The sequence below is a fragment of the Bubalus kerabau genome, chromosome 21, assembly GCF_029407905.1.
Source record: "Bubalus kerabau isolate K-KA32 ecotype Philippines breed swamp buffalo chromosome 21, PCC_UOA_SB_1v2, whole genome shotgun sequence".
In the NCBI taxonomy this organism is placed as follows: Eukaryota; Metazoa; Chordata; class Mammalia; order Artiodactyla; family Bovidae; genus Bubalus; species Bubalus kerabau.
The window spans coordinates 64,972,265-64,985,502 of record NC_073644.1 but is presented as its reverse complement, the minus strand read 5'-3'; the positions used below and the strand labels follow the sequence as shown (position 1 = coordinate 64,985,502).

Sequence of the window (13,238 nt, the reverse complement as noted above, 5' to 3'; positions counted from 1 at the left end):
TTTTCTCCTGATTTAGTTCTTAGATTATTTATTTATTTCCCAAAAAAACCTTGCTTCTTTGGAAGCACATGTGATCAGGGGTAGGATGTCCAAGACCCACAAATCCTTCAAGTAAGATCCTTCTATAGAGGAAGGTGCCTAACAGGAGATGGCTGAATGTTACCACATCAGTCTTTGCCTGGTGTCTGTTATAAATCATTTTTTACCCAGTCTTAATGTAATCACTAAGGAGGAAAAGATAAAGATATTCTATTACTTTTTTGCAAATGTTCTTTAAAAACTAATTTCAAGAGTCCTCTAATTATGAAATGCATACTGTTCATTTTAAAAGTAAGAAGAGGAGAAATGTTGATTGCCAGAATCACGCAAACCACTTATATGGCATTTAAAAAAAATTATTACAGTATTACAGACTAGCCTTCCTTCACTAAAGTGATGATAAAATGCGTCTGATGCTCTTCCAGGAATTCCAGACCACATCCAGCCACCATGAGTTCCCTCAGTGAAGCAATCATCCACCTTGGAATTGATCTGTTCCACCAGATTAGACGATCAAAGAAGGAAAATATCTTCTATTCCCCTTTCAGTATCTCGTCAGCCTTAGCCATGACTTACTTAGGGGCCCGAGAAAACACCGCATCACAAATGCAGAAGGTAGGTGGCAGCTGCCTTTCCCTCACAGGTTTGCATGGGTTGTCTGCTGGCTGGTGTGCGGATGACCACAGGTCTGGCTGTCCCCGGGTCCCACGGCAAGCTCAAGCAGCCCCACGACTGGGTGGGCAAAGAGAGGGGCACGCACTCTCACGCAGCGCTCCCCACATGCTTCCTGTGCCTGGACTTCCTCTGGGGGCTGGGATGAAGCCCTACAATTGCCCAACAACCAAAGGTGAGGCTTTAATGGAAGAGTTCACTGGAAGTGAGGCCCTGACTAAAATCCACGGGAGACCTCTTTACATGTTTCCTCAATGATGAATGAGAAACGAGACACGGTTCTTTAAAGTGGACAGCGCTCAAGCAGCTTTGTATTGTCCACACACAGACTGTGTTTTTTAAGGATGAAGCTTTCACTGAACATTTCTGTGTGCTTTTTGTTTCCTCTTGAGTTTGTCTCGTGAGGGGCGTTTATTTGGTATATAGTTTTGTTTGTGGGTATTCTTTTGTCCTTCTGTTCTTTCTTTTTTACTTACTCTGATGTGTATAGATCGTTACAGACTCCTTGTCCCACTCCCTGTCTTCTCCAGGTCCTTCACTTCAATGAAATCACCGAGAACCCAAGAGGAAGAGCGACAAGAAATCCCGTGAGTCAGAGAGCATTGGATATAGAGGAGGTCATATGTCCAAGAGGGTCGTAGCTTAAACTGGGGATTTCAGATAGACTGGGAAAAGTCCATTTTTAGAGGTCATGCTAAGCAAACTGGAGAGAGTTGTTTCTCAGTTCACGTGTGTGCACGTGGGAAATCATTTCAGTTACGACCTACTCTTTGTGACCCCATGACCTGTAACCCTCCAGGTTCCTCTGTCCGTGGGAATCTCCAGGCAAAAATACTGCAGTGGGTCGCCATTCCCGCCTCCAGGGGATCTTCCCACCCCAGGGACTGAACCAGCATCTCTCATGTCTCCTGCATCAGCAGACAGGTTCTTTACCACTGGCACCACCTGGAAAGCCCTCTCATTTCACATTACATACTTATTTACTTCCCTGGTAGCTCAGACGGCACGGCATCTGCCTGCAATGAGGGAGACCTGGGTTCGATCCCTGGGTCAGGAAGATGCCCTGGAGAAGCAAATGGAAACCCACTCCGGTACTCTTGCCGGGAAAACCCCATGGACGGAGGAGCCTGGTAGGCTACAGTCCGTGGGATCACAAAGAGTCAGACATGACTGAGCAACTTCACTTCACTTCCCGTCACTTATTTACTTCATATCTTTGTTTTTCTGAAAGGAGAGAAGCATATGCTTAACATCAGGGACTCTGAAACCTGAAGGAGCTTCAAATAGTGATCTGCTGTTCAGGAATGAGGAATATGGCAAAAATACGATGGCTCTCAGCCACAGTGACTCCATCCCAATAAGCCAGGGGCAATAAAAGGGTTGCTGCATCGCACCCAAATACATTCAAATAGGTCAGCAGGGCCAGGAAACGCTGGTAAATGCTGGTAAACTCTGGTAAACTACGGAAACTCTGATAAAGGTTATATATTATTATATAGAATAAAACTGAGTATATTCATCACAATATGTTCCTATAATTGCATAGATTTAATTAGCTCTTAGATTAAGAGCAATAAGCATATGATCACGTGTATTATGGAGTATTTTGGAAAATGAATGAGAGCTACAGTTTATCTAAATAGTCTAAAACTCTTAGCCAGAAAGTGAGAGATTCTGAACTGAGACAAGCCTACATTGAAAAAATTATCTGTATCTCCTTGGAGAAGTTTCTAAGCTCTCTGAGCTCTCCTGTCTTCATGCGAATGGCACTGAAGACTTAGGGATGCTGGGGTACAGCTGTTCCCAGGCTATCTGGCACCCACTGTTCCTACACTGGGAAGTGTGGCCACCGCAGTGAAGAACCACAGATCACAGTCAACAGGTCTCAGAAGGTAATCCCCCAAAGGATATAACAGGGCATCGAATCACAACTTAGGACGACATGCAAGCTCATGTTCTCACACAGCTGGTGACTGTCAGAAATTCTCTATGGCTCCAGGCCTCCAGGAGCTTATGTTTAGCTAAGACCTTTACCCTAACCGTTGGAGACGACTGAGAGACAGTGCAATAATGGAATGCTGATGCATCTCTAGTTCAACAGAGAAAAGGTTGGAGTGTGTTAGAGCAGGAAGAGAGAGTTACCTGGAAGATTTAATGTAAAGATTAGGAAAGCTAATTCCAGTAACAAGCGCCAGTTAGGGGAAATAACCACAAACATCATCCCTGGGGATACCCCCCTCCAGACAGGGACCCAACAGACCCCTGGGGGTGTAGAGTTTACATTGACAGAGAATCCAATGAGGTCACTTTTTGGTGTTTGAAGGTTGAAAGGCCAGGAAATGTTCATCATCACTTTCAAAAGCTTTTGATGGAATTAAAGAAATCCACTGATGCCTATGAGCTGAGTGTGGCCAACAGGCTCTACGGAGAAAAGGAGTTTCGGTTTCTCCAGGTGAGATTCCTGGTCTGTCACGCCTTTGGTCTGCATCCCGGGTCCTCGGGCCCCATCTCCTAATGGGGGCGGGGGGTGCAGAGGAGCCTGGGGACCCACACGGGGGCATTACTTCCAGGGGCGCCAGGCTCCCCGACCACAACCGCATCCGCTGGAGTGTCCAGAGGCTGATAGCACACCAGTGAGGGGAGGCGAGGGATTGGCTTGTGAACTCTGCTTGATCAGGATTTAACACATTTCATTTGGGAATACCTACATAGTTACTGATAAATTACTTTTCATCCCTGCTTTCTTCCTGCTCATGTCATAGGAATACATGGATAATGTTAAGAAATTTTATCTAGCCAGTGTGGAATCTGCTGATTTTCAAAATGCTGCAGAGGAAAGTCGAAAGATGATTAATTCCTGGGTGGAGAGCCAAACCAATGGTAGGTTATGAGAGACTCACTCATTAAAAGTCACTGCTGAATCCCCGCTGTGTGTGAACACATTGCTGGACCCTGACTGGGCTGTCAGGAGCAGGGGTGAGACGAGATTGCAGAGGGTGGGGAGGCCCTGCAGGGGGTGTACGGTCCTCGTCATTCGGAGAGAAACGGGCAGGTGGGGCTCCCAGGACCAGCCCCCTGCAGGCACAGCTGAGCCTGGATGACAGTGTCTTGTGGATCCCAAGTCTCTGCTCAGACTTCAGGTTAATTCATAAGTGTTTCTTTTAATTAGAGGCTTAACTTCTGGATTATGATTCCCTAAGAGAAGATATTAAAAAAGGGTCCCTTTGTTAATTGGGAAACAACCTTCTCTCTCCCAAACCACGCTTTCTGCAGAAATGACCACCTGCAGTAGGAGGTGTCTGGCCCACGTCCCCCTCCCACAGGATTGTCATAGGTGTCCTCCCCTCCCAGGGCAGGTGGCTGGACAAAGTCTCCCTGTCCAAGACAGAGGACCAACCTACAGCAGCTCAGCGTGGACAATGAAGATGAAGACCCCTCAGGGAATGGTGTCTGCCACGTGCTCTAAATTACTGGGTGCATGTTGATTGTCCAGAAGAGTATTCTGGCTACTTCTTCAGAATATTGAGCTCAAATTTCAAAAGACAGAGAGAGAGTAAGGAAGGAAGAACAGGGGAATGAACACAGGCTGGAGGAAACAGGAGAGGACGCGGGGCGGGCAGTGAGGGAAGGATGCAGAAATGTGATTCGTGGAAACTGTATCTAGAATCAGGCCATCGGGGCTTCTTGTGAGATGACTGATGCCCCCACACACACAGACTGAACACCTTCCCAGTCAGGAGCAGGGGCATCTGCACCAGGGCGACTCCATCAGGCTGGGGCCGTGAGCAAAGCCTCACCTGGTGAACCGCTGGGCATGGAGTCCCTCACGGGCTGGCTTGTGTGAATATTTAATCATCAGTTGCAGCTTTCTAAACATCTTCCAGAAAAACCACTTGTGCCTTTCATGACAGACTTTTGATTTTCTGTCTTTGCAGAAAGAATCAAGGATCTGTTTCCCAAAGACTCTCTCGACAGCTCTACTGCTCTGGTTCTGGTGAACGCCGTCTACTTCAAAGGGCAGTGGAACCAGAAATTTAAGAAAGAAAATACTGTGGAGGAAAAGTTTTGGCTGAACAAGGTGTTGTCTGTAATTAATTTGTAATAATGTAACATAGCTCTCTGTACAATGTGAAAGTTAAATACATATTTGATCATTTCCTTTATAACTGCGAGTAGAAGTAGGATCCACTGAGGCTGTCTGTTTTTGCCTTTATTTAGTTGGTAATAGTTGAAGAAACTCTTGTCTCTAATTCACAGATTTCCCAGACCATCTCTTAGAAGGAAGATGAGTTTGGTATCTCAATAAGATTGTCTTTTTTTTTCTTTTGGACTAATGCCCATTTAGCATTCTTTTGCACATGAATTTATTGCAGGATACAAGCAAACCTGTGCAGATGATGAAACAAACCAATAGTTTCCAGTTCGTGTCACTGGAGGACGTGCAAGCCAAGATCCTGGAAATCCCGTACAAAGGCTCCGAGCTAAGCATGATGGTGCTGCTGCCCGATGAAGTAGACGGTCTGCAGGAGGTAAAACCCGGTGCCTGTGGCGCTTCATGCTGCTGCTCACGTTGCCGGCAACACAGCGCCTGTGCGGGCGGCTCACAGAACGCTGGTGCTGTGCCAGGAGAGCAAGAGACTGCAGTGTGTCCTTTCCTCTCTGTTGAGTCTAATGGAAGATCATGAAGGCGAACTTGGCATCCTGTCACTTTCCAAAAAAATAGACCTTATAGTGTGATATGGAAGAACATGTAGAAAATCTCAACTTCACAGGCCCCAGTAATACTCTGAGAAAACCAGAATGTCACTTCAAAAAATAATATGCTTGGCTCACATGTTAATATTTTGCAACCATCAAAACTTCACCTATTCCAGTCTATTCATTTGAAGACAGGGGAAACTAAGACTCAAATGTAGATGACTCATGGAAAATATACGAAAATTCACTCATGAACAAAATCAAACAAAGTAAAACAATGCTGAGCTCCATTCTGCAGACGGAGTCACATGCTTCGTAGACAGGAGACAAACCAACCTATCTTGATGCTCACTTTCTATTTAGACGTATTCTCTCAGAGTTATTTGGAGCCTCATTCCTGGGAATTTAAAAAAAAAGTGAATCTTCCTTTTAGCATGGTTATATTGCTTCAAGATAATTTGTAAAGACACCAATAACGATATCCGGCCTATAAAAGTCATTCCATAGATGGCCATCTGCAATTACTGTAACAGCCAATGATGCTGAATTTGCAGTGAATTTGGCACACGTGAAATCCATATGCGGTAGCTCAGGGACTAACACACGACGCTAAAACAGTAATTAAGTGAGCACAGACACTGCATCTCTACCTAATGGTGCCATTATGTAACAATTTAAACTTGATCAGAGAAACATATGTATACAGGAAATGTTTTCAAATAGGTCAAGCAAGTAAAAGGAATAATATTGGGTTGTGCACTATAATTATATCATGCAAAAACTATGCACAAAAAGACATTAACAAGACAAGACTATTTGAAAATGAAACAGGTAGTGATCTGGCAACTTAAGAAGTGAAGATATATAGTTCATCTTTTACAAAATAAATTTATTTAATGGTTCTGCTGTTATGTATGGATATATATACACATATATATACAGAAGGCTCAGTTTATCATATGAATATTACAAAATATTCAGCTTATGATATACAATGAGATTACATGCAATATATAAATATATGTATATAATACAGTGAGTTTATATGTATAATATAACTGAACCTCCTGTATTCATGGTTACTGTGAAGATAATTGTTTTCCAGACAATTCAATCCAAGGTTAGGTAGGCTCCATGACCATGAGAATCCTGACAGTTGTTCCTTTTCCACTGTTACAGCTTGAAGACCAGCTCACTGCTGAGAAGTTAATAGCGTGGACGAGCCCACAGAATATGAGGAAGAGACAAGTGGACTTGTACCTGCCTCGGTTTAAAGTGGAAGAGAGCTACGACCTCGTGCCCACGCTGCGAGCCCTGGGGATGGTGGATGCCTTCCGTGATGGGGTGGCCAACTTCTCGGGCATGACCGGGGGACGCGGTCTGGTGGTGTCAAAGGTCGTCCACAAGTGCTTTGTGGAGGTGACCGAGGAGGGCACGGAGGCCTCAGCTGCTACTGGTGTAGAAATTATTATAAGAGCAGGAATGAATTCTGAGAGTTTCCGCTGCGATCACCCTTTCCTATTCTTCATCAAGCACATCAAGACCAACAGCATCCTCTTCTGTGGCCGAGTCTCTTCCCCTTAGACGTCCCTGGGCAGCGGCCATACTCGGGGACATTCAGAGAGCTGTTCCCGGAGCTTGAATGGTGGTGTAACAGGTTCCCTTGGTTTCGTTTTCCTTTCCAACCTCATAGTCATCTCTAAGAAAATAATCTCTGAAAGAGCATGTCTGTCCTTCTCCCTCTCTTTCCACAAACACATGTAAACCTACTCTTTTTCCCCATGGAAGCTCCCATTTGGACAAAACGTTCAACATATGATAAAAGGATATATCAATATTCTATCTTCACCTAACTTTGAAATAATATATCTGCTGTTTCAAAAATCACATCTATTATTCAAATCTACTCAGCTAGACCTCCACATTTATTTGCGTTTAAGTGATATGGGGGACGCTTACAAGCTGAAAATGTTTGCTCTTATGAAACAGGAGATCAATAAAACAGGACTTTTTCCGTTTACTTGGTGCTTTGCTTTTTCTTCCTTCTTTCCTTTCAACAAAGGGCAAGTGGCCTGCCACACATTGGAAAGATAATTTGGAAACATATGAATTTATAAAAAGAAAAATTCAAAACCAGAGTAGAGCATGATAAGCCTGAAGAAGTAGGCTGGAACCAGAATATGAAAGGATTATAGCGCATGTTAAGATCTGGCCGCCTCAAATACTGGAAGGAACGTGAACCAAGGAAAACTCTCCTACCTTGCCGGTGGGGATACAAGGGTGAGACTTTGGGCTTCGCAGGTGGTGCAGCAGGAAGAATCCACCTGTAAATGCAAGAAACGCAAGGGACGTGGGTTTGATCCCTGGGTCGGGAAGATCCTGAAAGGTTGTTGTTGAATCACGCAAAGACACCGGGATTCTTGGCCCCCGGAGGAGAATTCAATCCGGGACCAGAGACTAGGCTTGATCGCTCAGAGCTTTTGTGTAATAAAGTTTTATTAAAGTATAAAGGAGATAGAGGAAGCTTCTGACATAGGCATCAGAAGGGGGCAGAAAGAGTACCCCCCTGCTAGTCTTCAGCTGGATGTTATATAGTCACTAGCAGTCTGTTAATGAAAGAAAGGAATGTCTTAAAACTCAGAATGGCACCAGGCCCCTCACCCATAAGATGCATTTTGGGATAATCTTGGCACCAAATGGTTCATCGTGGGCCATAAAATGATTAACTTGAATCTTGAAGAAGGGCAGATCACCATACAAATAGTTTCGTTTACATAGATTAGGGGAAGAATATCTGAGTATAACATACTGGTTTGTCAAGTAGGTTCTGAGCCAAGAGGCGGAACTTGAAGACAAGAGTTTGGGGTAAATGTATAGTACATTAGCATAGCCTAAGACAAACATTTCCATAAGAAAACGGCATTGGTTAACTCAAGGTTTGAGAATAGTTAACTTCAGGTGAAACCAGGTGTCATTATGGCAACACAGTATTTTAAGAGAAACCTCTTTTTAAATTTGTATAGAGAAGGAAAAAATATCGCTAGTTTGTTTCCTTCTGCCGCTTAAGAGAGAGAAAAATGTCTGACACTTGTAGGCTATTTCCTCCGTTTGGAGACCCCTGGCCTTCCTGCCTGTTACCCTCTCAATCCCCTGAAGAAGGAAATGGCAATCCACTCCAGTATTCTTGCCTGGACAGAGGAGCCTGGCAGGCTACAGTCCGTGGGGTCACAAAGAGTTGGACATGACTGAGTGACTGAGCGTGCAATCGTAACTTGGAAGTGAAAACAAGTAGGACCATGTGGGACCTTCCTGGTCACAAAATCCTTTTCTTGTCCCAGCTTGTTATTCGTAAGAAAAAGGTTGTAGTCTCCTAGGTTTTCCTGAGCACCAAAGTGAAAGTCGCTCAGTTGTGTCTGACTCTCTGTGACCACACAGACTACACAGTCCATGGAATTCTCCAGGCCAGAACACTGGAGTGGGTAGCCTTTCCCTTCTCCAGGGGATCTTCCCAACCCAGGGATTGAACTGGGGTCTCCTCCGTTGCAGGCAGAATTTTGACCAGCTGAGCTCTGAGAGGAAGCCCTTGGGTAACAAAGGGCAGATTCAAACAGTTGCTGATCAGGCAAGGGAGGAAATGCAGAAACAAAGAAGGAACAATTAAGAAACTATAGCGCAACATTACAGTGGGATCCTGGTTCCGCCTCAAGGGATATACATACAGAACATGCTTGAGCTTTTCTGCAGGAACCAAGCCCCGCCCCCCTCCCAAGTTGGGGATGGTAACTTCCTTCTGGCTGAGCAAAACTTTCCTAGAGCGCCACCCTGCTAACAACCAACTGGAAGAGAATCATAGGCCCTGCAGCGCTCACCCCAAATTTTGCTTACCAAAAGTTCTCCCTCCAAATCACCGCGGAGTTCAGTTTTTTGTTTTTTGTTTTTTTAGCCCACGCCATTCATTCTCCTTGCTTGCTGCTGCTGCTGCTAAGTCGCTTCAGTCGTGTCCGACTCTGTGGGACCCCATAAATGGCAGCTCACCAGGCTCCCCCGTCCCTGGGATTCTCCAGGCAAGAACACTGGAGTGGGTTGCCATTTCCTTCTCCAATGCATGAAAGTGAAAAGTGAAAGTGAACTCGCTCAGTCATGTCCAACTCTTAGCATCTCCTTGCTTAGTCCTTCAATAAACCTTTCTCTACTCCAAACTCTGACATTTCAGTTTGTTTGAGCTCTCTCTGATGGGGCACGCAAACTTGTTTGACTCAGACAGTAAAGAATCTGCCTGCAGTGCAGGAGACTCGGGTTCAAGCCCTGAGTTGGGAAGATCCTCTGGAGTAGGAAATGGCAACCCACTCCAGTATTCTTCCATGAAAAATTTCATAGACAGAAGAGCCTGGCGGTGTTCCGTCCATGGGGTCACAAAGGGCTGGACTGAGCGATTGATACACAAACACACACAAAAGGATAGAAACTGTCAGACTATATTTAAAAGCAAGAACCGGTGTAATAAAGAGTGACTCATTTTTGATAATTGACTATTGACAACATTCTGTGGTTTAGTCACTGAGTCGTGTCCGACTCTTTGCGACTCCATGGACTGTAGCCCACCAGGCTCTTCTGTCCACGGGATTCTCCAGGCAGGATTGGGGTGGGGTTGCCATTGCCTTCTCCTGACAACATTCTAGTCCCACCCCTTTTTGTTTCCCTCTAACCACCCCCACCCTAGACACACACACACACACACACAACTAAGCCAGCTGGCAAGGAAAGGCCTGGAGCTCCCTCCCCCGGTACCTGCAGGAAGTGCAAGCCAAGCAAGCCTGACCATGCCCAGGAGCCCTTCCCCGGGCCAGCTCCTAACCATGGTCAAGCCCTGCAGGCTCCTGGTAGCCAGGAACCCTGCCACAGGCTCCCCAGAAACTTCATTACACGAGGAATTAACATTTTTGTGTGGAATCATTAATCTCAGTATCCAACCTTTTTTATTTTTGATGGGGAGTCCATTTTACATCCATGGGATAACCACAACATCCCAGTCTACGATGTCTACTTAAAACAAAAATCAGGACTTCCCTGGTGGTCCAGTGGTCAAGAATCTGCCTGCCAATGCAGAGGACACAGTTTCAATCCCTGGTCCAGGAAGACCCCGCATGCTAGGCAGCCACAGCTGCTGAGCCCCTGCCCCCGAGAGTCTGTGCTCCACAGCCAGAGAAGCCACCGAGTGAGAAGCCCGAGAACGGCAACTAGAGAAAGCCCGCGTGCAGCAACAAAAACCCAGAGCAGTCAAAAATAAACTAACTAAATAAATAAATCTTTTTTAAAAACCTCACTTAGGAACACATACAGGTTAACTGAAAGGATGGCAAAAGGCACAGCCTGCCGACACTGGCCATATGAAAGCCTAATTGGTTACATTATTATTAGACAGATTAGACCGCAGGAGGGGCTGTTGTCAGGGATAAAGAGGTGGTGACCTGTGATAGAAACAGATCAGGGGACCAGAAGAGGGTCTAGAAGCAGATCCAGCATGTGTACATGTCACAAAGATTCCAAGGCACTTAAATCACCTGAGGATGAATGTAGTCTTTTCAGAATACAAGTGGCTGGAACGATTGAATGTCCACATTAATAATAATGAGCCACTGAAGAGGAAAAGTTAAAATTTTACATAACCTCCTTCTCCTTCTGCCTCTGTAACTCAGCTTGCCCCTTGCAACGTCTGGATCACGTAGGTCACGTGGTCTCAGAAAGTGGGGACTTGCAATACTGGGAAATGGACTTTATCTCATTCACCCTTGTCCTGCTCTTTGCAATTGCCCAGACACTGCAAACCTGCTTAATCGTGCCCGTCCATATAAAGACCAGACATCCCCCTCCCCATCTTGACCACTGTCCCCATGCATGAAACCCGTGCGTGGATGATTTGAGAGAATAGCATTGAAACATGTATATTATCATATGTGAAACAGATCGCCAGTCCAGGTTCGTTGCATGAGACAGGGTGCTCAGGGCTGGTGCACTGGGATGACCCTGAGGGATGGGGTGGGGAAGGAGGTGGGAGGGAGGGTCAGGATGGGGAACACATGTACACCTATTGGTGATTCATTTCAATGTATGGCAAAACCACTACAATATTGTAAAGTAAGTAGCCTCCAATTAAAATAAATAAATAAATAAAACAAAGACTATTGGGTATACAAAAAAAAATAGATCATAGATCTAAATGCAAAAGCTAATATCATAAAAGTTCTAGGAGAAAGTCTTAGCAGACTTGAGATAGACAAAGATTTCTCAAATAAGACAGAAAAATAGAAACTATAAAAGAAAAAATTAATGAATTGGATCCCATTAAAATTTAAAACTCCTTTTCAATGACACCATTAAGAAAAATATATCTGACAGAAAATTTTTATTTAGAATATATTAAAAGCAATTGCACATCAATAATGAGAAAGCAAACAATCTAATAAAAATGGGCAAAAGATCTGAACAGACATTTCACAAAAGAATATATACGCAGGGTCAATATGCACATGAAAAGATGCTCAACATTATTCATCAAAAGGAAGATGCACAACCACAATGAGATACCACCTCACATCCACGAGAACGGCTATAATGAAGAAGACGGGCCACACCACCCACTGGTGTGTCTTCAGGATGCCTGCAGTGCTCACTCATTGCTTGTAGTAGAAAATGATATGGGCGTTTTGGAGAACATACTGGCTGTTTCCTATACAACTAAACATGTATTTATCATCTGAGTCAGTAATTTCGCTCCTAGTTATCTACTCAAAGAGAAGTGAAAACATACGTTCACACAAACTTCTGGGCATAGTAACATTATTCACTGGCTTCCCTGGTGACTCGGTGGTAAAGAACCCACCTGCAATGCAGGAGACGTGAGTTCAACCTCCATGTTGGGGCGATCCCCTGGAGGAGGAAATGCTGCCCACTCCAGTATTCTTGTCTGGAGAATCTCAAGGACAGCGGAGTCTGGCGGGCTACAGTCCATGGGTCACAAAAGATTTGGACACGACTGAGCAACTAGACAACAATTATTATGTATAGCTGCCACACACTGGAAGCAACAAAAATGCCCGTCAATGAGTAAATGGATAAACAAATGTGGTTTATCCAGATGATGGAACACTGCTTGTCAGTAGAAAGTAATCAACTTCTGATATCCCACCTAGTCTCATGAATCTGAAAACACAGTGCCGAGCCACAGAAGCTAGACATGAAAGAGGACATGGTCGGAATCCGTTTGCGTGAAGCTAGAGACGGCAGGTCTACCCTGGACTGACGGAAGGCAGGTCAGCTGCCGGCTGAGCAGGGCTTGTTCAGGGACAGCTGACTCAGAAGCAGAGCAGAGAACCCTGGAGGATGACGAAGCGTTCTGTATTCTGAGTGTGGTAGCGTTTTCATGTGCACATTTATCAAAATGTGTCAGGTTCTAGGCTTAAAATGGTGGATTTCATGATCACATTTATTTCACAATATCAAAGTGTTCATGTAACTGACCATGGATAATCTACTATTAGAACAGAGGATGAAAATATGGGAATCCTCTCTGCCTGGTAGATTGTTTTATTTTGTTTCGGTTTTTGAGTTTTAATTTATGTTTTGCTAACATGTTTCTCAATTCTCTTTCCTAGGTTCAGTTTGCCACACTATATGCTAAGAAAGAAAAAAGCAACACATGAACTGAATATAAATGTTTGTTTTCTTTTACTCCTGTATTATAATCTACCAAAATATTAGAACTGGTGGGACTCTCAAAATCACTAGTCCACGGTCTTCAGCAAAGAGACTCTTTCTCTCCATTAGTGCAC

At 44.5% G+C, this 13,238-nt stretch overlaps 1 protein-coding gene across 3 annotated transcripts; it reads left to right on the top strand.

Moving 5' to 3' along the window:
* The first annotated feature begins 489 nt into the window (after nt 1-489).
* Nucleotides 490-7,323, top strand: LOC129635922 (serpin B3-like). 3 transcript variants are annotated; one of them, XM_055559158.1, is made up of 7 exons: nt 490-654; nt 1,242-1,298; nt 3,035-3,163; nt 3,474-3,591; nt 4,647-4,789; nt 5,148-5,240; nt 6,589-7,323. In XM_055559158.1, the coding sequence occupies exons 1-7, from the start codon at nt 490-492 to the stop codon at nt 6,991-6,993; spliced, it is 1,110 nt and encodes a 369-aa protein (XP_055415133.1). In that variant the 3' UTR covers nt 6,994-7,323. The 3 variants fall into 3 exon arrangements, with proteins under 3 accessions (XP_055415133.1, XP_055415131.1, XP_055415132.1); XM_055559156.1 differs by having other exon boundaries at nt 5,085-5,240; XM_055559157.1 differs by having other exon boundaries at nt 3,474-3,595; nt 4,651-4,789; nt 5,085-5,240.
* The last annotated feature ends 5,915 nt before the right edge of the window (nt 7,324-13,238 follow it).